We start from the raw sequence: 27,832 nt of genomic DNA, 5'->3' as shown, positions 1-27,832 counted from the left end.
GTTTTTATCCTTCTGACACGATATATACCAACTAATTCTAAGCTTTTTGTGAAATATCCAGTAAGTCACATTTTCAAAGTAGAACTGTTATCGTTCATTCAGTCAACGCTCCACTGTTGACTTATTAAGCAAATCCACATATCAAACTTGATCACGAGATCTTAAAGTTACCCTGATAAAATCTTAAACAAAACCAAGTAAATTTGATTGATTTATTATATTATATCAGTAGAATATCAAGAAAATTTAACTGGTTTATTATATCGTATCAGTATAATATCAGAAATAATGGGTATTATGCTTTTGGTTGTACAAGAGGTGAAAAGGGAATCTCAATGATGAAACAAACTACCAAATACTAAAACTCCATGTCTAGAAATTTAAAGCATTTGTCATTTGCCCCCACCATTTTTCTTTTGGAAACCAAGATTATGAAGGCAAGTTTTTCAAAAAGAAAAAGAAGAGAATGTGATGTGCTTTTTTCCAATGCCCACATGATCCTAACAACTCTCCATCCCTACCCAAATCTTACATTTTCAATCAAAAGTTTCTTCAAGATTTTATCAAGATTATAATCAGTATTCTGTATAAACCGATGTAGTAACATGCACTGACGATGTTCAGTTGCGAGTTTGGTGATGTATCCTCGAAAGATCTTGGAGCAATACGTTTATCTAGGGGTTGTTTGTTTACCTCTTAATAGTTCTATTAAAAGGCAGTTTCTGAGTCATTAAAAGGTGAATCTTGTTTGACAAAAGAAAAGTCTGCCTCTTAATGGTTTTAAAATCCTCTGAATGATTTTACATAATGGACCTCCCTTAACCATTTAGTACCCTAATTTCATTGTAAACAATTACCAAACAATTATATTTCATTTTGCACTATATCATGAGAGTTTCTTAATCATTCTGACCACTTAATAATTCTGCACTAAACCATTCAGCAACTACCAAACAACCCCTTAGAGAGGATGGAAATACCCTTTTGAAGTTTGAAATTATGGTATCCTTTCGGTTTTTCTGTGGGCATACATTATAGTATTAAGGTAAAAACAATTAGTTATATGATATTATAAATAGTTGAAAGAAAACAAGTAGAATCAAAATCATTGGTATTTCTTTTCGTAGACTATGCTCGAGAACACACCTGACTTTACAACTCAATGTCCTATGCTTCAAATATTTTATTATGTAAAAAAGGGTATGACGTCACTTTCTGGAGCGACTCCACTGTGACTATATCGGTACCACGACCATCATAGAGGAGGAAAACCGTGTGTTTTGAGGAGGTGGGTGGTGCCCATCCTCTTTAAAGATTTTAGCTAACATATCCATCTACTTTAAAAAGGGTGCTAGATTATCCATTAACACAATATGCATTACAACGATTGATGACTACTCGAAAGAAAAGTTAAATTAAGGGAGTAACAGAATACCCTTTGAAAGTCCAAAACTACAGTTTCATTTTTGAACCTTTCTGATAATCATATGATTCAGTATTAGGGTCTATATGAACTTACTTGTTAAACGATGTTTTGGAATAATCTTTCGTGCAACAAGCTAGAGAACACGTACACTTGGATAATATCCATCAAATCACCCCATTTTTTCTTAGAAATGTGACATATCATCCATGTTGTTAATGTAAAAAAAAAAAAGCTGACCTTGTAAGTAAAATAATACAGTGGTTATATTCTATATATCATAATCAGAGACGTAATGACACTCGTAGTAATGACGTCACCACATAGATTAGTGAAAAACTCATATTAGCACATTAAGTGCTAATTAAATATACCAAAATAAAGAAACCAAGATAAGAATAATAAATTAAAAAAAAAAGAAACTTTTGGGTTATTGTGCCTTTTTTGGAAAGTGGGAGGGTAAAAATTGAAAATATAAAAAGCCATGTGATAAAAGCGGCTTTCCTTCTCTTATAAAGCGACCACGCCCGTTTGGCTTGCAATCATGTGGTCTACTTTGTTATAATTTCTTCTTCACACTTCCCTATACTTTTGCTTATTTGCCTTGTCCCCCCTCTTAACAATTTTTTTTACATTCTTCTATGCAAATGTTGCTACTTTTCCAAAAATACCCTTTTATCAAGATCGGGACATGTATCCCATGGCTATTGGTGGGATCGAATAGAAAATCAGATGTTATGTCTATTTTACTTCGTCAATAGGTGTTATAAAAAGAGTCATGTTTGTACATACACATATCTGTAACTGGTAATCCTTTAGTTGGCTTATACTGTCTCGTCTCAAGAGCATGATTTGAGAGTATCTTAGGTGCACAACGGCCTGCTAAGAGACTGTATTAAGAGTCTAGTGTTCACAAGCAGCCTGTTGTTACTCAAAAGAAATTGTGATGCCATATTGCGGTTGCTAGACTTGAACCCTGACATGGTTATGTAAGTATATTGTGACGGAACCGACTGTGCTACATCATGAGAGCTAGGGTGATCTTATGTTCTTATAGAATCTTAGCTCCCATAATTATTAAAAGAGCAGTCGTGCCTGTGCAAACAAATATTTGTAATCGGCAACCTCTAAGTTGACAAACACCACCCTTCTCAAGAGCATCATCTGAGAACAAGACATGTCATATTGGCCTGCTAAGTGACTGAATTAAGAGTCTATTGTTTACAAAGAGCTCGATACTCAAGAAATTTCTAATGCCCACGTTGCGGTTACTAGACTCGAACCCTGACCTTTTTATGCAAGAATACTACCTCATAACCGTTTGTGCTACATCATAGGAGCTTGCCTCATGTTACATTATCACAGACCTTACTATCAAAACCCTGATAATAAACACCTCATATATGAAGTAACCTTTCTGTTACTTCTACTCTTATATTGTAAAAAGATTCACTGGGTTTTTGGGATCACGAAATTTGTAATTTTGAGATTCAGATGTTAGTATTTATTGTATGACAACATTATCACAAATGGTTTAGTTTCATTTGACATTGGAATATGTATGTTTCATGATCAGGGTTTGTTTGTACTTCACGTATTTCTTTATTTCTTTGACATTGATTTGGGTTTAGTATAATGTAAAATGGGGTGAAAGTACAAAGAAAAGTGTTAATCACATCTTTTGAGGCAAAACGACCCGATCATAAACAATACACAAATTTTAAAGTGTGAAAAAGATGTTATTGTTACTTAATTACACTCAACTTTACCAATCTTCAGATGGTAAAAAGATAATACATCAAAACACAATAATTAAGATGGAGTCAAAACCAGTCGTGAGGTTAATCATTCAAACCTAAGCATGCAACTTCTCGAACTTATATACATTCGTATGTAAATTAAATAGCAAATTGCATGAAAAAATAACGTACTTTAACTTGATTCATATTTTGAGTAACGTACTTTCAAAACCTCCATTTAAGTACTCAGGTAACTGGTTGAAGACTAATTTTAGATTAAAAAATTAATGTCACTAACCACGTCAACAAATAATACTTAGTTGGATACCACAACATTCGCTACATCAGCATGATAACCGGTTATGCTTCAACCGGTTACCCGAGTACTTAAATATTTAAAACTTTACATCTTATGTACCAAAATGAAAGTTTTCAAAGTACGTTATCTAAAATAAAAATCAAATTAAAATACGTTAATTTTTCATGTAATGTGCCCTAAATTTAACAAGTCAAAACGGGCTGGTAAGATTGACCTGTCAATCATATAAATAACTAATGTATTAAATATGATAACAAACAGTATATTATTAAAGTCATAATATAAGTTTTGTATAAAATATTTTAAGATCATAATAAAATAAACCCTCATCATTTTCATAAATATTCAGATCATAATAAAATAAACTCTCATCATTTTCATAAATACATTAACTGAATGAGTTGTATATTTGTAACAGCTACATGGTTTGTATATTTATAACAACTACATGGTTTCATAGTTACTTTGAAAAACAAATTTTTTTAGAATTATACTTCATTTATCTTAAAATAAGTGTTCACATTTGAAATGACACATAGTTTTATGTCTACATAATTATTAACATCCATAGTTATTACTAAAAGGTTTTTGGCTTAGTGGTATGTGAGTCTTTGACCTTCTAAAAGGTCAGGGGTTCAAACTTCACTAAAGATGAGGATGATGATGTGTGAAATGACATGTTTACCCTTATTTAATCTATTTTCACAACTTTTAAATATTATACATTAACTAATGATAAATTTGAGAATTTAATTATCTACTTTTGAAAGTGAACACTTATTTTGATACAAATATAAATAAAAATACGAAATAAATAATACTTTTTATTTTATTATGTTCGAAAAAAGGACCCGCTCGTGCGGACAGACCACTGAGGTTATATTATTAGTTAAAATAGAATAATTAAGTTTAATTAAACTAATTAATGGGCTAAAAGACAAAACAGATTTTACAAAATGACCATACAACCCCTGTAGTTTTCTAAAGTTAATATCGTTTGTCCGGAAAAAGAAACCTACACCCGTTATTTGTTTTTACCTAAGGCTTATCGAAACTGTGAGCATCAGCATGTAGGTTCCAGATCCAAGTGGTAATTTCAGGGAATAAATCCTCCTCAATCTGTTGCGGGTCGAGAGCTCTTTCTCCTTCCCCCTCTTCAAACTCAGATTCGTCTTTTTCATAGTCAAATCTCTACAAAAAAGCCTTTGTCATTAAGGGGTCGTTTACCAAACACTTATCCGGTAAGTGTTTACCGATAAAATTTAACATTATTATTTATTTACCGAGTAAGATTTTAGTTCATCAAAACGACATCGTATGCAATAATTTACCCGGTAAGCGATTACCATGGTAAAAGTCGTCGCCTTCACTTACCGGGTAAGATTTTTTATTCTTGTCAATATTCATTCGGTGAGGTAATGTTACTTGGTAAGCGCTTACCTGGGTAAGCGCTTACCTGGGTAAGCGTTTACCTGGGTAAGCGTTTGGTAAACGACACCTAACATTTTCATTTATTTTGATCATTTTTGTTAACTTTTAAACATCTTAAACTAGAGTTGTTCATGGGCGAGACGACCTGTTAGACCCGGCTCATCCGGCCCACTAGAAATACGGGATTGGACAATCATTTTCGAGAAAATGGACGGGTCCGGGTTTGTCCGTTAAAATTAACGAGCGGACATGAGCAATGTAAAAATAAATATGGACAACCCTGTCCGGCCCGTTTATGTTTTCTAATTAATATTTTTTCACCATAAATTAAAATTATATACTATATTTTAAAATTAAATTATTAAAGTTATAAGATGGGAGTTGGGACTCTTTGGTTTTTCTTGAGAACCCAAAAGGCTATACATTATCGTTGTCAGCATCTTTATGTCAAAAGTCTTAATCGATCAACAATAGATAAAGTCAGTAGTTGCTTAAAATTTTAATTGGCAGTTTTTCCTTTACTATTTGGTTCCACGTTTGCAATTAAGAGTTACACTTTTTAGGCACCCGTTAACCCGTGGACAAGCCCGACCCGTTTATAGGACGGTAATGACAAGTTGTCTAGCCCGAAAAAGGGCTTGAATTTACAATATTAGGTCTGTTGAACAAAAAAAAAACAAGTTAGGCATGGTCTGGACCCGCAAATGATCACCTCTAATTTAAACTATGTTCTGTAAGAAACATTATACAAAATTGTAACACAAATTTACATTGGGTTCAAAAGATCAGTAACAAAAAGAAAACTTTGTTTGTTAAATGTAAATCATAAGTTTGAAAATTAAACCTTTTTTGTAAGGATTTTTTAGAATAAAAAAAAAAGTTAAACAAATGTAAAAAGCTACATGAAAGCAATTCTTTCCACTATTGTGAGATATGATACCAGAAGATCGACATAAAACCTGTAGTTGGAATTATGCATTATTTTCTTTCTGAATAAATAAAAACAGGTATTATAATGGAATAGACTGAACAAGTTCCCAAGTTGTTTATGGAGCAGCAGAAACATGGTTAACATGCAAACTTATGAACATATTGTAAACCATATGAAATCAGAAATTTTAGGCACTTACCTGTTATTTTAAATCATTCTTTAAAAAAAACTATTTTAGTTGTATTATTACAAGTATTCTCCTAGCGACACAGATTAAATAGTTTCCTAATCTTTTTAGGTATAAACAGTGTATTAGGAAATAGAATAAGTCACTGTATTTTTGCATGTTTCCAAGTATATATATTTGAAAATAAAATTTACTGGTTACGTTTTATGATCTTGTAATCATATTACATTGTTTTCTCGAATTACAATCAAATGGTTTAACATATATATATATATATATATATATATATATATAGGGTTGGGTTCACATGAGACCCGTAAGACCAATTTATGTTCATTGATCAACTTTATAAGCTAATGATCTAATGGTCTAAAGTTGCACGGTGGCAAATAGAACAAATAAACTAACGCACCCTCCTTACCTTTAGTGAAGTTTAAACCCTTGACCTTGTAGGAGACCAAAGACTCACATATCGCTAGACTAAATGCCCAATACTCTATCATGGTGCGATTGTTACAGATTAGTAAGTTTACAAAGGGGATGTTCATTCAAGATATTTGATCTATAACGGGTTTTTAAGGTTATAGATCCTATTCATTTTTCTCTTAATCAACTTAATGGTTTATTTGTTGAGTCATTAAGCCACATTTTTTTTGCTTAATTATTAAGCAATACCTAAAAATGATTGAATGGGTAAACCATTACGTATTTGATGTCCATATTCAGTAATTATTAATAACATGTCTTAATAGAATCAACACAATGATTATTACAAACATCATATTATAGGTTATGTGAAAAAGGGTGCATTCTTCACCCCGTTTCCATCCCTATCCAAACACAATGATTATAAACCTTGATCACCCGTTTAATCCAAAATCAGTATCAGCAGACATAAAATCATGAGAACTTAACAGATACAACAATCAAATTGTTTTTCCCTAACTGCTAAAAATGATAGCTAGCCTCTCGCTGTGTGAAGTCGATTGGCTTGTTTCGTTAAGGAACTGCATGATTTATTAACTGTTAAAACCAATGTAATCTGTACCAATAAAAACTGATTATCTGTATAGTTTTTTGCAGAGAGCCTTCTAACATATCAAAAGAGCTGAACAGTATTAATTTTAAAAAACCGAATTGCTTTTACGATGTTCTGAAAGTTCATGATATTTATAACGATTTTCAAAAACAGTCGTAAGTTAGAGTCGTGTCTTGTCTAGACCCGTGTATCGTCTTAAGTTGAAATACCTGAAACTTTTAAACATGAAAACTAAGGGTTGTTATTGTAAACAAGGAAAACATGAGGGGTGAAAGTGTAAACTTCACAAAGATGAAAATCATTCTCTTGGTGTTCCCCCGAAATTTACTCAATATCGCTTCCATGACTTGTACCTTTCAAACATGGTTCTACTTTTCTTTGTTTTTTTTTTTAATTATTTATTATTACTATAAATACATCAATAAAAATCCCCTCGACCACAGAGGTTCAAATGCGGTGACTTCTGGTTACCTACAAAGCAAGTCGATGCAACAAAAATTTTAAAGAAGCCAAATGGTTTTTGAGCTAGCGGTATGTGAGTCAATAGTTATTGACCTCTTAGAAGGTCAAGGGTCTAAACATCACCAAAGGTGAGGAGGGTGTGTGAATATATTTGTTCTATTTGTCATATATATATTATATACTTCAAAAAAATATTAAACAACAAAACCCAAATCGGATATATAACTACAAAATAATTACTAAAACTGATATAACAAAGGAAAAAATTATGTTGAAATTGGATAAAAAAATTTGATTATCAGTAATCTCAACCAACCTTACACAGAACCTGTCTTTAAGGATATCAACGTAAAGGAGCATATTTAGATCACTTAAAGGTTTAAGCTAACAGGGGCCTAAAATCGAAACCAGAACTTATCTTATATTTGGAAAGAAAAAAAAAGTTTCATCCTTTTATTAACTGATCTATGTTTCAGAAGCAAATTTTGTTATGGGTCGTTTATCAAATGCTTACCCAGATAAGTGCTTACGGCAAAATTCAACATTATCATTTACTTACCGGGTAAAATTTTAATCCACCAAAACAGCATTATATGCAACAATTTATTCGATAAGCACTGACTCTGCTATCTTCATTTATGGAAAGAATAAATGTTAATATAAAGTATTCCCAACATCCAACATGAAGACATACTTACACCTCTTCTCTTTTATGTCTTTTTTGATCTATAAATACACACACCACCCACCATCTCTTCTATAATCTCCACTCTCAACCTTCCATGTTTCATTAACTCCCAACACACATCTTTTAAAACCTATACATATAGAGAGAGAGAAAGTAGAGAGAGAGAGAGAGAGTAGCAGCCATGGATGATCAAGGCCATGAGAAGGTGGTGGAGACTGTGTTAGTCGGAAACTATATCGAAATGGAGGCCGAAGGGAAGCCGAAAAACGTCAAAAACACCATTTCCAACTTCTTTTGGAACGGTGGTTCCGCTTACGATGCTTGGTTCAGTTGTTCATCGAACCAGGTATCGGATTTCATCCGTGTTCGTTTGATTGTATGATTTGATATTTCAATTATGGTCATCATTAGGAATGACGTATCCCTTACATGGATACGTCATTTCTATATTGAGGATAAAATTGTCATTTAATTAATTAAAAAGTGTAATAATTGCGTATTTCTAAAAACGTCTGTCTTTTTTCATTGTGGATAATTATTTTGGCCCAGAAGGGTATTTTTTTGGTTTTGAACGTTTGATGACGTGTAACCGTTGTAAAAAAAACGTGCAGGTGGCGCAGGTGTTGCTTACGCTACCGTACTCGTTTTCGCAACTCGGGATGCTTTCGGGGATATTATTTCAAGTTTTCTATGGTTTGATGGGCAGTTGGACTGCTTATCTTATTAGCATTCTCTATGTTGAATATAGAACTAGAAAGGAAAGGGAAAAAGCAGACTTTAGAAACCATGTCATTCAGGTACAACTCCTTAATGCACAACTATGCATCGACCACTTGTACGTCAATTACCCGACATAACTAACTTATCAGCTAACATCGAGCTTATTCACCGATATTCAACTTATTAGTTAACGGATCGTTTGAAAACATTAAAATCTAATACTTTGTGCATTAAATGTTGTACATTGTTCGTGTTTAAAAATTCCTCGTGCATCAAAAATTTCTGGGTTCGTTAAATTATACAAAAAAACGAGCCTTTTGAGCGTAATTGTGTTATTAAGACTTGTACATCGTGCTGTAAAAGCTTGTACCTTGTATCGGATTTGACTTTTTTGAATGTTGGATTGTTGACTAATTGCAGTGGTTTGAAGTTCTTGATGGATTGCTTGGAAAACATTGGAGAAATGTTGGGTTGGGATTTAATTGCACATTTCTTCTGTTTGGATCTGTGATTCAACTCATAGCTTGTGCTAGGTACAACTCCTTAATGCACAATGTACAATTTCCTTATAAATTCTGGCCATATGCTAGCTAACTGTTGAAAAAGTAATATACTTTAACTTGATTCTTATTTTTGGTAACATACTTTCAAAACTTTCATTTTGGTAACCCGGGTAACTGGCTGAAAGATTAACCGGTTACCATGCTGATGTGATGAACGATGAGATGAAATTGGATAGAATAGCAAATAATACTGAGTTGGATACCACATCACTCGTCACATCATCATGGTAACCGTTAATGCTTCAACCAGTTACCTGAGTACTTAAATGTTTAAAACTTTATATCTTAGGTACTAAAATGGAATCTTACATTACCCAAAATATGAATAAAGTTAAAGTACGTTACTTTTAATTCAATTTGCCCATTTGAAAAACTACTTTTAAGTAGTATTTTAATAATCTCAAAAAACATTTTTTAGTGATACCCTTTTTATTTTTCAACATTTTTTTAGATCATTTTAAATTTTCATATAATTTATATGTTAGTTTTACAAAACATGACTATTTTATCAGCTATTTTGTCAAACATAACCTAAATCAGATAACTGATGGATAGGTTAACAGTTGTACTGTAAATAATTTAAATTTACTTAAAGCAAGGCATGATACTCTTTTCACTGCCTCATCGGTAAAAGTGGTTTACCCCTGGTCGATGAGTACAATTTACTTGTACATAACATGTCACATTTTGTACAATTCATTAATTAATAAGTGAAATAATAACATGTGCTTATTGCAGCAATATATACTACATAAACGACAATTTAGACAAGCGGACATGGACATACATATTTGGTGCATGCTGTGCAACGACTGTGTTTATCCCGTCATTTCACAACTACAGAATTTGGTCGTTCCTAGGATTGGTCATGACCACTTACACAGCATGGTACCTAACAGTCGCATCACTCCTCCACGGCCAGGTTTTTTACCGTCTTCTGTCGTTTTACGTTTTAATGACTTTTACTTTATGCAATAATACTTGTACCATTGAAAAATTACTTGTAAATCATATATTATTTTGGAGTACTAGTGCGATTTAAAAGTATAGGGGTGTAAAGTGTAACTTTTGTAGGTGGAAGGGGTGAAACATACAGGTCCAGCAAAGATGGTTCTTTACTTCACTGGGGCAACAAACATTCTGTACACATTCGGGGGACATGCAGTGACTGTGTAAGAACACCCCCTGTCCTTTATGTTATTTCCAAAAGACACCCCTGCAATTTTTTATTCACTCAAATGGGTACAATTGTCATTTCACATCACTTATGTTTTTCCTTTGTATGTGGGTGTTATCATCATGTTGAAAATAACAAGAGAGAGAGAGAGAGAAGAGACTTTGCTTTCCATTTTTTCTCTTTTGATATGATTTCGATTATTTTAAGTGTAGATTCGTCATTTCAAAAAACGATCGTTAAATAAGGGTAAAGTCGTCATTTTTAAATATGGTCTCGAAATTTTATACTTTTACCCGAACTCACTTTTTTTCATTTGATCCAAGTCCATGTAAGGATTCTTTCAAGGATAAATGCGTCATTTTCAAAGATGGTCGTCATACAAGGGTAATTTCGTCATTTTAGTTATGGTCTTGAAATTTAAATTCTCGTTATAGCTTTCCACTTTTTCCCTTTTAATCCAAGTCCATGTAAGGATTCTTTGAAGGGTAAAATCGTCATTTTTTAAAACAGTCGTCAATTCAGGATAAAATCATTATTCTAAAGAGGTGCTCAAAATTTTACATTTTACATAAGCTTTCCGCTTTCGATCCAAGTTCATGTAAAGATTCTTTTTAAGGGTAAAATCGTCATTTTTAAAGATAGTTATCAGACGGGGAAATATCGTCATTTTAAAGATGGTCTTGAAATTTTATATAGCTAAACTGGTGACTTTGATTTCCTTTTCAACGGTCATCAGTTCGAATCCTCCAAAAACTACTGAAAGTTATCCTATCTGATAACTTTCAGATTTTACTAATTAGTTGAGGTGTGCACAAACTGATCCAAATAATTACAATCTTGTAGAATATATATATATATATATATATATATATATATATAAATAATATTATTTTTTTAATGAAAATGACTTGAGCTTTGTTTATCATCATCGACATGATCTGACCATCTGATCGAATGACTTTTACTATAAAATTTCTAAAGATTAGTCCCTATCGAAGTCCCTGTGCACTCATCCACAACGAAGCATAACTCTTTTTCGGAGCACGACAGTTTAAACATGTTAAATTACAATAATACCCCTATCCCATTCATGAGTAGCAGAAAGTCCCTTCTTTTCTTGGGAATCCCTTTTCCGTCTTTTTCATACTTTGTGGTATTTCTAGAAAGCGACCTCTCTTTTATCATCACTTCGCTTTTCCATAAATAACTTTTAAAAAACAATTTTAAATTTCTTTTTTTTTTAACCAATCAAATTATTTTTCTTTACTTAAATATTTAATATAACTTTAGAAACAAATAAAACCAAACGATTAAAATGTATGATGTATGCATATCTTTTCTTTAGAATAATTACAAGAAAAAAATGACGTGTTTTAACTTGATTCATATTTTGTGTAACGTATTTTCAGAACTTCCATTTTGGTACCTAAGATGTAAAGTATTAAATATTTAAATACCCGAATAACCGGTTGAAAACTAACTTTAGATTAAAAAGTTCATGTCACTAACCACGTCAGGAAAAAATACTGAGTTAGATACAATATCACCCGCCACATCAGCATGATAATCGGTTAATGTTTCAACCAGTTACCCAGATACTTAAATGTTTAAAACTTTACATCTTAGATAACAAAATAAAATTTTTGAAAGTACATTATCCAAATTAAGAATCAAGTTAAAACATATTACTTTTTCATGCAATTTGCCTTTTTTTTAATGACAGCTTCTTAAAGATTAAGTTTGATTTTATTAGGGGTCATTAGTATTTATGATTTATTGAACATAATATTTTCTAAATATATATAGGAATATATTTGCATAGGGAAAGTTCAGTTCTGAACTGAACTTTCCCTATGGACCATGAGACAAACAAGAGTGTCATGTGTCCAGACATTCATGAGATATTTATCATGAATGGTTTATTATTAATTGCGTAAACATTCATCGTGAATATTGTAAAAAATTCACGTTCATTATTCAGATAAAATGAAACACGTGTCACGTCCTTATTTGTCCGTCGATTTACAATAGAAATAGAATCAACTATGGGTTTCAAAAGCTTGATACTTCATTGGGCCAAGGGGTCTTTAGTGGGCCTATGTTTTAAAACACAAGTTAGCCCATATGAGTCAGAGGTAGGCCATGAAAGTTGGGCTTGGGCCCATTCACAAATATAAAGAGTTTCATTTTATAGATCGAACCTTGTTAGTTTGCTTTTTAAAAAATTTGAACCTTATATTTACGTGAATTTTACTGGGTTCGTTTAATTTACTTTACTCAGTACTGACGAAAAATCGTGTTGGCAGGGAAATCATGCACGCAATGTGGAAACCCCAAAAATTTAAGGCGATTTACCTATGGGCTACTGCGTATGTACTGACGCTTACGCTTCCATCTGCAGCGGCGGTTTACTGGGCGTTCGGTGACTCGTTACTTAACCATTCAAATGCCTTTGCCCTCCTTCCTAGATCTCCGTGGAGAAACATGGCTGTTATCCTCATGTTGATTCACCAAGTATGTTATCGTCATTTATGTGCATGATAGTACTGATTTATATTTTAATATGGGCAATTAAAGGGTTTGTGTCGATTGTTGATGCAGTTTATCACTTTTGGGTTTGCTTGCACTCCGTTATATTTCGTGTGGGAGAAAGCGATTGGAATGCACGAGTGCAAGAGCATGTGCAAGCGTGCAGCTGCACGATTGCCGGTGGTGGTCCCGATATGGTTTCTTGCCATTATCTTTCCGTTCTTTGGGCCGATCAATTCAACCGTTGGATCGCTTCTCGTTAGTTTCACCGTCTATATCATCCCGGCTCTGGCACACATGTTCACCTTCCGATCACCTGCTGCAAGAGAGGTATGTATGTTATAATATTCATTACAACAAAATCAGTTTTATAAGATGCCCAAATATGTTCTAACATCTTATTGTAACATCTTTATATGGTGCACACTAAACACAATTGTTTGGTTCTATAAATTCAAGTCTTATAAAACAGCCTATTATGACATTTAAACATCTATAACGTCAATATAAATCAAGTTATGTGGTAATTTCAATATATATATATATATATATATATATATATATATTCAAACGAGAACAATAATTAAATAAAAGAATACGAAAATAGTCAAATCACATGGATTTTATAATAACGGGCAATGTAAGGGTGTGTAGGCGACATGGTCCACGACCTCAAGTCGCCACCAAAGTCGTGTGAATCACAAATGTGATTTTACACGTGATTTTAGTGTAAATTTATCTGATTAGACCATTTTCTTATTATTTTATTTGGTAATTGTTCTCATATAAACTTGTCTCTCTCTCTCTCTCTCTCTCTCTCTCTTTTTCTCTCTAAATCGTTTGACTGATTAAATGATTACAACGGTGCAGAACGCAGTAGAGCAACCACCAAAGTTTCTTGGACGGTGGGTAGGCGCTTATACGATCAACGTCTTTGTGGTTGTGTGGGTATTCATCATTGGATTTGGATTCGGAGGTTGGGCGAGCATGACAAACTTCATACACCAAATCGATACATTCGGGATCTTCACCAAGTGCTATCAATGCCCGCCACAACTGTCGCCACCATTGCCACTCCTGAACGCCACCAGTCCTATACCTTCTCCGACGACCGTCCACCACCTCCAGTTGTTGGGTGGCACTGGGCTTCACAACCCTTGAATCCAGCTTCTGTCCCACCATGCAAGATCGTTAATGGCATCAGTATGGTGACTCCAATGGCATTATTAATTTTCATTTGTAGACAGAGAAAATATTTGGAATCAAATTTTATGAGAAAAATATTATTTTCATATTCCTTATAATATTTGTTTTGATTTCGTGTTGGAATTTATTTGCAATTTTGTGTAGTTTTCAATTTCTTGATTGAGTTTGGTTTCCAACTGTTTTTCGGATAAATCTGTTTATGGAGTTGACAGTATAATAAAATCGGGTTTATAAGATGTTAAAAATATCTACGTATCCTAATAAACTGACATTCTTTCGAAGTTGGATCACACTGAGATGTCTCTTGAGATTGGTCCAGTACTATAAACGTTCTTGGTGTCTCAAAGTATGAGCATTTGATAAGGACGAAAAACGTAATTTACTCTTAATTTCAGTACAAATATAGGTACTGGTGTGGCTGGTACCCAGAGCATGTATTGAGATAGTTCCAGTATCTGTGTAGTTTTTTTTATTTTTCCTGATAAATTTTTACTTTGAGATGCTCTTTCCTTAATCCAAAAATAACTTTTTAAGGATATGATTTATAACAGTTGTACATTAACATATTTCAAAAAATTGCACTCTAGCTCTACCCGGAAAGGGAAAACAAGATCTGATAGTTGAGCAGGCGCTCCCCTTTAGGTGTGACTGTGTACAGATAGGCTAAGGCACCTTAGTCTGCAATGTTAATAAAATTATAAATTTAAAGATATCATAAAAATTTAAGGATATGATTTTATTTTTTAATAAAATATAAATTTAGAGATATCATAAAAATTTGAAGAAAAAAAATATATCAATGTTAATATCAAATCAACTATTTAAAAGTTCTAWTTTTTWWKKWAWTTYYTTWAAWTTWWTTTTTTATTATAATTTAATTTAAGTTTAATAATGAAATAATTTATTTTTGGTTTAATAATATAATATTTYATAAAKATAATAATTAAATATTATGTTAGAACTTAAATGATTATCCTAATTAAATATTATATTTTAGATTTTTTATATTTTAAATGAGATGTCTGTATTTGATTATGTTTATCTGCAGTTAGTTATACGAATTTAAAATTGAAGCTTTAATAAGTTGTAATTACGCACAATTTACTTGTAATCTTAAATTTTAAGTATTGTGCATTAATTAACAGTACTTCATGCATAAAGAATGGTTTTTAAGAGTTTTTATCAAATGTTTTATAATATAGTATATATATGATAGTTTCACGTGTACTTGTTTTACGTGAACCTTTTTTACATCTACTTTTTTTCACTAAGTGAACAAAAAAAATCGGCATGTAATTTTTTCACAAGGTGATACAAACAATGTGAAATAATACTCTAAATCATAGCTTTCTGATAAATAAAAAATCATGCAGTCTAATATTTTTATATCAGTTCCCACAAATGTTTTTTATGGTTTTATCATTATATATAATATATATATACACAAACATGTATAAGACTGTAAACGAACCGAACGTTCAGTGAATCGTTTGGGTGGAAATTCGTTTATGTTCGTTTATTTAATAAATGAACGAACATGAATAAAAAAATTTGTTTGTTTGTTTAAACAAGTGAACATGAACAAGAGTATTATTCGTTCATTATATTTGTGAACATTCGTTCATTTATGATCGTTTATATATTAAATCTATTATATGATCTTTTATTTATTTAGATTGAATTTAAATAATATTTATTTAAGCTTTAACTTTTTAGAATTTATTTAGACTTAAATTTTATTTATTTGAAACTTTTACCTTTTCATTTCCCCCCCAAAACCTAGGCTCCAGATGAAACTTTCTGTTAAACTTCCATGAGGTGACAAATGATAATGGTGGATTGTTTCTTTTGTTCAAAAGATGATGGTTGGTGAATGATGATTGTTTTGTGTATGTTTAAACTATGGATAATTGGTGTGTAATAGTTAATTAAATGACAAGTAATGATGCTCGTTTGCATATGTTCATTTAGGTTTGTTCGTTTAACATGTTAACGAATGAACGAACATAAATGAACACGAACACACTTGATTTCTAAATGAACGGACACGAACACAAAGATTTTCATTCGTTTACCGTTCGGGTTCGTTCGCTTGTTCTATTAGGTTAAACAAACAAACATGAACAAACCTCTATTCGTGTCCGTTCGGTTCGATTACAGCACTATACACACACACACACACACACACACATATATATATATATGCACACACACACATACATATATATAGATAGAGGACTAGAGGTTCAAACAAGAACAATACATTTTACGAGAGTTTGTATAGTTAACATAAACGAATTGATTAACAAATGATCATACTCTATGTGTGTATATGTATATATATATATATATATATATATATATATATCATATATGATAACAAGCATGGTATACAAACTTAAGGATGCGTTTGGTATGCAGACTACATGGGACATGACAGAACAAAAAAAATAGCCCCATGTTTGGCATACCATGGACAAAAAAAACGAGACAAGGTAAAAACTATTTTTATTTTTCATGGAACAAATCTTGATATTTCTTAGACAGAACAACATGATACTAAAGTTAAAATACAATATTACCCTTGTTATTTCATTCCAAGAGAAAACCTAATTCATCCCATTTGTGACAAGCCCTTGCGAGTGTAAAAGTTCTCTTTTATACACCTTCCCGTGGCTCCTCTCCTCAACGACATTTTCATGACTATAGTTATCGATGGCCTCTTTTATATCATAAAAAGGAATTATGTAGTCATCCAATTCTTGGAAGAGCAACATGAAGTTTCAATTTATGAGATAAGTTTGGGAGAGAAAAAAAAAAGATTAATTGCAAGTACAATCTAAAAGAATAAATCGTAGTTGCAAATGACGAAAGTGAAAGGTGGGTTGAATAACAGATCAAAATAAGTAATATTTACGTGCAATTGCCGGGGTTGGTTAGTCGACACCTTTTGTCATTTTTTTTGGACATATATTATTACAAAAACTATGTAATTAAAATACATTTTGGTTGATTTGTTGTCAATTTACAACTATTATATGATATAAAATAATATTGAACAACATTTAGAAGCAACATAGTCATTTTAATAGTTTTATCATGTCTTGTTCTAGTCTTACCCAACATAAGACGGACAATAAATTTTGTCGCGTCCCGTCTTGTCTCATCCAATTTGTATACCAAACCCAACCTAAAGGTTGTTTACCAATTTTTTTTATCAAGTGTTGTATTAATAAATTTGTCTGTCCAGATAAACGAAAGTAGCTTTATATTGGTTCGAATCCAATTCGTGAGATGGCCATCTTGGTCATATAGATGTCTTTTATCTAAACCGACAATCTGAGTAACATAAATGACCGCTATACCACCGAATATTAAATATTTGAACATAAAAAAAACTCATAAAAAGGCCAAAGATAGGGTGTCTTATTGAAGGATGCAATGCTTTAAACAAGGGGTATGAATGTCATTTTTATGGCTAAAAAGGGACAAGACACCATTTCTATCTATACAATCAAGCCATGTTTTATGCAAATAAGTCGTAAGTAAACAACCCAAATAAGTTATAAAAATAAATCAAATAGACCAATAAACCTAATTAAACTACAAATAAACAGCCCCTTAATCATAATTGAGTAAACATATGCTTGTATTGAAAACACATAAATTTTCTCGAAAACGTTGTAATTAGGTAAAAGAATTTGCAAGTCTCTAGTCTACCTCAAAGGTGACCCCAATAAAACAAAAAATCTAGATCCGCCACTGGATACAGCATCTCCAAAATAACATTTTAGAAAACAAACACATAAAAAGAAATACCTTATGAGTCTACCCACTTGGAAACCATATATTTTCCCAGGTTTCTAATATTTTTCAATATATATATATATATATATATCATAAGTTAGTTTGCAATTTGGCAACTTCATATCCCTATCAAGAAGAACCAATATCTATCCAAAAGAGATGACATAATCAAAACAGACATCCTCCAGAAACCCTAATTGATGTTCATCCATTCCACATCACAATCAATAGGCTTGTTACCATTATACATCAAAAAAGATCAAAATAGGACCCATCAACACCATCACCAAGCCAGATTCATTAAAAGAAACCAACCCTATGATTCAAATCAAGATACAACAAGTACCATCATCCACAAACCCTGAATCAATTCTTTCCAAAAGAAACCCTAATCGATCCTTTTCAAAGAAACCCCAATCTTAATCAACAATCGAGAACATCAAGCACCAAAAACCCAGCAAAATTATCTTATAAAATAACTGAACATTTTTGCAAAATGGTTCAAGCATTGATTCATCAACACAGACAACAAGAAATTAAAAAAGTAAGCACAAAAGGGAAGGTAAACCGTAAATGTCAAAACACATCGGACCTTTACCTCCTCCACCAGATTCAGTTTCCGATCAACGGTTGCTGCCGGTAGGGCATTCACGAGCAAAATGTCCATCCTCCCCACAGTTGTAGCAGCCGCCGCCGCCGCCTCCACCACCGCGACCACCGCCATAGCTACCTCCACCGCCTCCACGTCCACCGCCATATCCACCTCCACCGCCTCCACCTCCTTGGTAACAGTCCCTAGCCATATGTCCAGACTCGCCGCACTTGAAACAAGCGTTACCGCCACCTCCTCCGCCATATCCACCGCCTCCACGACCTCCACGTCCTCCTCCACTGTTATAACCACCACCTCCGTACCGATCTCCACCTCCGTATCGATCACCACCACCACCACCTCCGTATCGATCACCACCTCCACGTCCACCGCCGCCTCCGCCGCCGCCACGAGTACTCCCCTGAACCGGCCCCTCCTCCGGTCCAGTAACATCAACAGCCTTAGTCCTTCCATCAGATCCGTTCTCAATCACATACTCCACCGTCTCTCCATCTCCTAAACTCCGAAATCCTTCAGCCCTAATCGACGACTGATGAACAAACAGATCTTCGCCGCCATCATCGGGAGTAATGAAACCAAAACCCTTGGTATCATTAAACCACTTCACAGTCCCCGATTTCCTAGCACCTTCATCAGCCATTTTCCCTTTCGATCTCCAAAAAGAAGCAAAATCAAAACTAGAAATCGAAAAAAAGAACCCCCAAATCGATTGAGAGAGAGCGGAAACCCTAACCCTCTAAACCCTTTCCAACGATGGCCTTATTCCTGCCACCGCTATACCATATATATAAAGGGTTTTTGCGGAAAAGGGTAAATAGTGGAATATGAAAAGCCACGTCATTGTTGGTCAAAGAAACGGAGGATCGAATATTGACTCGCTTATGTGCATTTCCAATTGTACCCCTATCGGGAATTTCGTAGCGACTTCTGGTTGATCTCGAAGAGATCCAACGGCTGGGGTTACGCATCCCAATAGTCATCCAACCATTGGCTTAAATGTGCTAATAAATAAAGTTACATTTTTTGGGGGTAAATTTTGAAAAAATTTACTAAAAAATAAATAAATTGGATGATATTTTCATTTTAATTTGATTCCTATTTTGATAACGTATTTTTAAAATTTTTATTTTGGTATCTAATATATAAAGTTTTAAATATTTAAGTATTAGGATAATTGGTTGAAGTATTATTCGGTTATCATATTTATGTGATAAGTGATGTGATATCAGACTTATAATCAATTATTTATGTATTATATCATAATATTTCCAACAGATTCCTCGAAACCTTTTTCAAAATGAAGAAAATAGGAATAGAAATTCTTTAAAAATAATTACCAAAGAATTAGAAATTCTTTTTTATTCTACCTACCAATGAGAATCCTTGAAATTAAATGTAAATGAGAAAATTAATAATTTATTAATGGCAATGAATATTTTAATAATATAATTTATATTGTAATCTTCAAAATAAATAAATTATTGGAAATGAATATAAGTTTCCTTTTAAGATTTTAACTTTTGATTTTCTATTTTGGAGAATGTGTTGAGTATGTTCTATCTTTTAAGGGGTTGTTTGTTTACCTCTTAATAATTTCATTAAGAGACAACATCTGAATCGTTAAGAAATGCATCTTGTTTGGCAAAAAAAAAATTGTATCTTAATAGTTCTAAAACTCTTTAAATGATTTTGTCGCCTCCCGTAACCATTTAGTGCTCTAATCTCATTATGAACAATTATCAACAATTATATTTCATTTTGCACTATATCATGAGAGTCTTTTAATCATTCTGATCATTTAATCATTCTACATCAAATCATTCAGCAACTGCCAAACAACTTCTAAGATTCTCAAAAAATTAAGAAAATGGGGATTTGTGGAAATCTTTTACTACAAGAAATTCTTTAAAAGTTTTTCCAAAATTGAGAAAGTATAGAGATAAGGTCTGAATTTTTCCATATTTGAAGAAACTCTCGTAAAATGATTATAATGAGGAAAAATAATAATTTTTTTATTGTATTCTATCGATAAGAAATCTTGAAAATAAATATTTATCAAAGAGAAATGATATTTTATTAAAAGTTTTTAAATATTTTAATAATATAAAGAATGTTATAAATTCTAAAATTGAAAAGCAATTATTCTTGAATGTAATTATTTTTTAAGATTTTAAATTTTGATTCTTCATTTTGAAAAATCTATTGAAGATGCTCTTGTAAATCATTTTCAAAGGTATAAAAACAGCTATTTAATTGTTTAATACCGTTGATTAATGCATATTTAGACTATATTCTAAACATATCGGGAAAATCTTAAAAAGTAATTATCTATACTACTTTATAAAGCAGAAAGTCCCAAAGTCTTAAAAACACATTCACATGCATAAGGTACTATCCTTTAATGCAGAAAGTCTTAAAGTCTTAACTTTTTTAATACCCAAAATACCCTTACACTTCCTTTCATCCCTCTCCCACCCCCACCCCCAAGATTTCTTTACACGCCTCCCCTCCCCCAAGATGCGTCTTCCCTAGGAGCACTCTTCCCCTTATCGGTTCCCCTCCCCCAACAACTCAAAGCTTCAAATTATCAAGCACGCTTCCAATTCCAAGCACGCTTTCCATCATTCCCGATTCAAGCACGCTCATCATTCCCGATTCAAGCACGCTTATATTCAAGACCATATATCAATGTGATCCATCATTCCCGATCCCATATTGTTAGGTTTTTTCCATTCGATCCATCGCTATGGTAGAGCATCTTCCTTCACCTCTTCAAAATGTTCTTCATTAGGGTTTTTCTTGAATCGCCTTCATCTTCCTTCATCTCGATTACATTCAGGCGATTCCAAAATGTTCTTCGGGCGATTCAAGCTTCCATTACATGATTCAGGCAATTCAATCCTCTATTGGAATCGAGGTAATTAGTTTTTCATATCCCTTCTTACCCAATCCCCTTCATTCTCATGTTTATGTGTGCGGACTTTCTTCGGTTGCTAATTTTGGGATTTTAGATTTTAATTAAGCTCAAGTATTCGTGCATGTTGGGACCTGAAATTTCGAAACCCTAATTATATAGATTGATATGTTAGCTTATGTTTTGTTCGTTATTGGTGGTGTGTCTTTAGCACGCAAAGAAGAGAGAAGGGCACACAAAGAAATCAAGGCGCTCAGGATCGAGAATTGTACGAAGCTCAAGCAGAGATCAAGGCGCTCAGGCTATCTGAACGCCTAAGAGAAAAAACTGTTGAAGAGGTTATAAATTTGCTTATCATTTTGTATGCATTTTCTAATTGTATTGGACACAATGTGGAGTTTACCTGATATGCCAGACAATTTGAATGTAAATGCTTGCTGGCTTCAGCTTCTTGTGTCGATTTTACAGTGCCAATCCCCCCTTTATAAATTAGCTTGCATGATGTTAGCTTCTTTTTTCTTATATTCAATTCCTTATATTCATCATACACATAGTTGTCCGATGGATATAATGTACCTCTTCGACTGGTCCAGCTTCCAATTATCATTTTCTTTATGTGTTCTTGGGATGACACGTACACCTTTTAAACGTTACCATTTTAAACGCTACCATTTTAAACGCTATGTATAACGATTCTCTGAAATTTCAAGTTTTAACCGATAAAGCTTTTTGAAAACTAAATGATTGTTGACAGCTTGTTCTTGTGGGATGATTTGTTTTTAAACTTTTAGGTGTTATTTTATCTTTTAATGGATTAAACATCAAAGAACACATTTGTGGAGTCATTTAACTAAGTAGTGTATGTTATACCAAAATGAGTTGTGAAAGGAGTGTTAATTTGTTGAGTTATTGACTAAGATTCTCCATCTTTATCGTCGCTTTTGTCGACTTGAATTATGATTGGATTGGTTTAAATGTATTGGATTGTAAACTGTCATACAAATTTTTTCATTGGTAGAGTGTAATTTTAACCATAACTCTTATTTATTTAAATTGTATTAATATGTAAAGACTAAGCGTAAGTTATATCATCGTTAAAATTCACGGCTCCCGCCGCATTGCGCGGGTAAACTACTAGTTATATATCAAACATATTTGATCATTGTATATTACTTAAAATCCAAGAGTACATGTTAACGATGATGGTATAACTTTCTTAATTGAACTATATACCTAGCAGATAAATATGATCAAATACAGAATAAACACTTCATTTTCGTTTTTTAAATTAGAATAAAATATCTCTTTAATTTTTTTTGATTAACCTGGATATCCAACCCGCTATGCGAGCCGACTAATCACAAGGCGCCTATCTGCTTTGCAGATAGCCCGGAGTCATTGCATTTGAACCTCCGTAGCCACAAGGGGATTTTTGTTCCTTCTTGGATTTGAAACCGAGACCTTCTGGTACTTTTGACCTTTGGAGCCAAGCTCAAACTAATCAGGCACCACCCTTGTGGTTATATCTCTTTATTTTTAGATCTAAATATATAATATATAATCGACATTTTAATCAAACAATTTAAACCAAAATATGATCATTTTATTTCAATTTGATACTTCATAATGATATTTTTTTACCATGTTTATTTGTGGATAAATATATTTATATATATATATATATATATATATATATATATATATATATATACTTCGGATCATGTAAGACCAATGGTTTTTCGTGAGACCCGTAAGACCAATTCTCAACCCTTAGATTAGATTTACAATCGTCAGATCTGAACATTTATAAACGCCACGAGACTTCTCAATAATTACAAAATTGCCACTTTGCAAATTTAGACCATTAGATCATTAGTTTATAAATTTGATCAATGAACATAAATTGGTCTTACGGGTCTCACGAAAAACCTTTGGTCTCACATGAACCCAACTCTTATATATATATATATATATATATATGGTAAAGTCATATTTCTGTTATTATACATAAAGTACAATTTGTCGATGCATATTTTTTACAATGGAAAATTAACATAAATAGTTATTTTGATTGGATCAATTCATATTTTAGTCATTCATCTTTCAGTATATCAACTTAATCAATACATTTGCAGATAATACATCCTTAACTTATGGAGGGGCCAAAAATATAGAATTCCTTAATGGGTTTGCAAGTAACACTTCCGCAACTTGCAGATGTGCCAATTAACTGGCCCATGTCGATTATTGATATGAATATCCGCAATTAACCCCCACCTACCCGTATTGAATACAACAATTACTTGCGGTGGGTGGGGGTTAAAGTTTTTCCATATAAAAACAAGGTGGGGGAACCATATTCTCCACACCTTCGCAACTGAAAGAACACTCCGTAATCGTTAGAGCCTCCCACAATTGTGAAATCACTGTGCAAGTTTCAAGATTTCGAAACACCTCCTCACAATCGCTTAAATAAGTTTCCCCAATCACTTAAAAAAATTTAAATTCGTATTTGGCATGCTTTATTTAGAGATTATGACTTATTCTATCAACTGCATGTTAAATCATTGGAACTTGTGTTCATGGACAAAAAGATATCGATTGCATGTTAAACTTTAGGACTGTTTTCGTGTGGACAGAAAGATAACAAAAGTTTTGCGGATTGTTCTTGAACTTTCCATATCTTTCTGATATCCCGTAAGTTATAGTAATGGTCCCTACAATTAGAGTAATTTACATATTTGGTCCTCGTATTTGTATATTTTATGTATTTGAATATTTTTTTTTTGTATTTTGAGTGCGTTGTAAATATGGTCCCTGTATTTAAAACAAGATACAAATGTGGTCCATGTATTTAGAGTAATTTACAAATTTGGTCACTTTATTTAGAGTAAGTTGTTTATATTCTATGTATTTGAACATCTGGAGTATTTTACAAATTTGGTCCATGTATTTAGAGTATTTTATAGATTTGGTCCCTGTATTTTAATATGTTCAAATATTTGTATATTTATGATATCCTATAATCATACTAATGATATTAACCATCGGTTTGTCAATAATAAAATTAAATTATTATGCAGGGTGGTTTTTATAAAGTCCATGTTGACTTTAAAGTGTTAGATATTGATTGCTACCAATATTTTAGCCAAGTTTGTTGATTTTCCTGAGAGGTTGTTCTTGTTTATGTTGACTTGTTTCGGTCCATGGTTGGACATTACCATCACAGCTGGAGACCCCTTGCTCATCCATGTTTCTTATAGACCCTGGTGTTCCCGGATAATGCACGAGAAGACAAGATGTGGTTTGGGGTTAGCCACCATTTGCTACGATACATGTAGGAGGAGTTTTGTCTTATGGTTGGACTTTGTTTTGGACATGATTTGCGTCGCTCTTTCTTGTCTACGGTATTTCCAAGCATTGGTGATGGATTTTTCAGGGTTCAAGACCACAAGTATATGTTTGTTAGTATCAGGTTGCATTATGGGCGTGTCGACCCACTCTCTGACAAGGATATTGTCCGAGTATGTTTGATGCTGATGGGCATTTGGTGGTATTTGATACTTTTATAAGGGCAGTAGAGGATTTTAGGGTGTGAAACCAGTATGTTTGGGGATATTGGTCTCGGACTAGGATCCTCATGGATATTGGTTTCATGCTCTAAAATCCTCTATTATGCTTTTATTAGTATCAGGTACCAGCAAATGACCATGACGACCAAGAAATCCGACCTCAACCATCATCAACAGACATACTCGAATAATATCCTCGTTCAAGAGCAGGTCGACACACCCATAATGCAAGTCGATGCTATCAAGTATATACACAAGATCTTATACCCTCAAAAATCCATCATCGATGTCTAGAAATACCCTAGACACGAAAGAGTGACGATATGGCTTCTGCATGGTAAGATCAGGTCTAAAACGGAGTGTAGTCAGAAGATAAAACTTCTCTCATTTGTATTGTTCAAATGATCATCAACCTCAAACCATATCTCACTATCTCGTGCATTATCCGAGAACATCTGGGTCTGTGAAAACACATGGATGAGCAAGGGGTCTCCAGTTGTGGTGGTAATGTCCAACCATGTACCAAAACATGTTGACCTAAAAAAGGCCAACCTTTCAGGAAAAATCAACAAACTTGGCCAATATATCGGTAATGATCGATATTAAGCACTTCAAAGTTAACAAGGCCTTATAAGAACCACCCTGCTTAGTAATTGAATTTTATTATTGATATAAATCAATTGTTAATATCGTTAATATGATCATAAGATATCACACATATATAAATATTTAAACATATTTATATATAGGGTCAAGATCTATAAATTATTCTAAATACAAGAACCAAATATGTAAATTACTCTAAATATAGGGACCAAATGTGTAACTTACTCTGAATACAAAAAATGTTCAAATATAAAAAAAAATATAACATAAAATGTTCAAATACATAAAATATAGATAACTTACTCTAAATACAGGAACCAAATCTATAAATTAGTATAAACATGGAAACCAAATCTGTAAACTAGTCTAAGTACAGAGACCAAATCTGTAAGTTACTCTAAATATAATGACCAAAATTCTAACTTATTACAAATACAAAAAAATTGTTCAAATACATAAAATAAAAATAAAAATATATTATAAAATGTTTAAATGTCAAAATACATAAATTATATATAACTTACCCTAAATACTAGAACCAAATTTGTAAATTACTCTAAATACAGGGACCAATTCTGTAACTTAATCTAAATACGAGGACTAAGTTTGCAACTTACTTCAAATACATAAAATGTCTGATATAGGGACCAAATATGTAAATTACTCTAATTAGGGGGGGTTACTATAATTTACGGAATATTAGAAAAACATCGAAAGCTTAAAAACAATCCGCAACTTGCGAACTTCCCACGACTTGTAGAAAATTCTTGAACTTGCGATATCTTTTTGTCCAACAGTCCTAAAGTTTAACATGCAATCAATATCTTTTTTTTTTTTTTTTTGTAAGGGTGTCCGGGCCAAAGCCCGACTAATCCCCGACAATTTTGGAGGCTAAACATGGCCCCACTTAAATGTCGCTAACACTCCCCTCCCAGGGCTCGAACTTGGGTTCATGATTATGCCATGCCCAAGCCTTTACCACTAGGATGGAAGGTCTTTGACATCAATATCTTCTTGTCCATAAACACATGTTCCAAAGGTTTAACATGCAATTAATGCAATAAGTTTAATCACTAAATAATAGACATTAAAAGCATGCTAATTACAAATTTAAAATCTTTAAAATGATCGGGGAAACATACAAATTTGGTTTCACAATAGCGAGAACCTCTCACAGTTGCAGAGTGTTCTTTCAGTTGCAAACGACGTCTTTCTTTCCTATCAAATTTGCGACTTTGCGGACTTTTGCTTCACCTTAAAGGTGCACTCACTCAAGAAAATTCCTAAGTCTGCCATTGCTCAAAGGTCTTCCGGTTGTCAGGGCCGGTCCTGAGATTTTGGATGCCTACGGCGGAAAGTCAAAAAAATGCCCCTTATATGTGTAAATAAAAACCAAAATAAACTATATGAAGGGTTTTGGAACCTAGTCAATCAAACAAAAAAATGCCCCTTAAATATAACAAAAATGATGCAATGGGGGGGACATAAATCAAAACCCCGTGTAACAAAAATGGTCCTTCGTGGTTCGTGTTGTGAAATTGCCAAGAAAGTGAAACGATTAAGCAATCTGGACAAATTGATAAAAGAGAAAACATAAGCATCAATCTTAGGCCTTTCACAGCTTATATACTAATACTAACAGCCCTAAAACAAATTGCCCTATACTAATACTAACCCTCTTCTAAACAGCCCTAAAATTAACAAACGAAACATAAATGACAAACCACAAAGTACCAATTTCACGGCTTCTATACTAATACTAACAGCCCTAAAATAAATTGCCCTATACTAATACTAACCCTCCTCTAAACAGCCCTAAAATTAACAAATGGAACATAAATGACAAACCACAAAGTACCAATTTCACAGCTTCTATACTAATACTAACAGCCCTAAAACAAATTGC

The 27,832-nt window shown here is 32.9% G+C and overlaps 2 protein-coding genes across 2 annotated transcripts; one reads left to right on the top strand and one right to left on the bottom strand.

The window, feature by feature from the left end:
* Positions 1–8,367: 8,367 nt before the first annotated feature.
* Positions 8,368–14,652, top strand: LOC112524577 (auxin transporter-like protein 2). The gene is made up of 8 exons (XM_025134462.1): positions 8,368–8,565; positions 8,831–9,016; positions 9,360–9,472; positions 10,241–10,424; positions 10,577–10,674; positions 12,986–13,193; positions 13,281–13,538; positions 14,079–14,652. Exons 1-8 carry the CDS (start codon positions 8,401–8,403, stop codon positions 14,367–14,369), a joined length of 1,503 nt encoding a protein of 500 aa, XP_024990230.1. The 5' UTR covers positions 8,368–8,400; the 3' UTR covers positions 14,370–14,652.
* Positions 14,653–18,508: 3,856 nt separating this feature from the next.
* On the bottom strand, positions 18,509–19,567 carry LOC112525540 (glycine-rich protein 2-like). The gene has a single exon (XM_025135704.1). It carries the CDS (start codon positions 19,472–19,474, stop codon positions 18,845–18,847), a length of 630 nt encoding a protein of 209 aa, XP_024991472.1. The 5' UTR covers positions 19,475–19,567; the 3' UTR covers positions 18,509–18,844.
* Between the last annotated feature and the right edge of the window lie 8,265 nt (positions 19,568–27,832).

This window comes from Cynara cardunculus (genome assembly GCF_001531365.2).
Source record: "Cynara cardunculus var. scolymus isolate 2C chromosome LG 13, CcrdV1, whole genome shotgun sequence".
Classification (NCBI taxonomy): Eukaryota; Viridiplantae; Streptophyta; class Magnoliopsida; order Asterales; family Asteraceae; genus Cynara; species Cynara cardunculus.
Note: the sequence above shows the minus strand (reverse complement) of the source record. Positions and strands in the feature narration are given on the sequence as shown.

Excerpts from the sequence above, each read along its gene's own strand:
- LOC112524577 (XM_025134462.1), top strand. The coding sequence starts at position 8,401 with ATGGATGATCAAGGCCATGAGAAGGTGGTGGAGACTGTGTTAGTCGGA. Across the intron at positions 10,675-12,985 it reads GGGGGACATGCAGTGACTGT|GGAAATCATGCACGCAATGT; the intron begins GTAAGAACACCC and ends TCGTGTTGGCAG. Across the intron at positions 13,539-14,078 it reads GATCACCTGCTGCAAGAGAG|AACGCAGTAGAGCAACCACC; the intron begins GTATGTATGTTA and ends ACAACGGTGCAG.
- LOC112525540 (XM_025135704.1), bottom strand. The coding sequence starts at position 19,474 with ATGGCTGATGAAGGTGCTAGGAAATCGGGGACTGTGAAGTGGTTTAAT.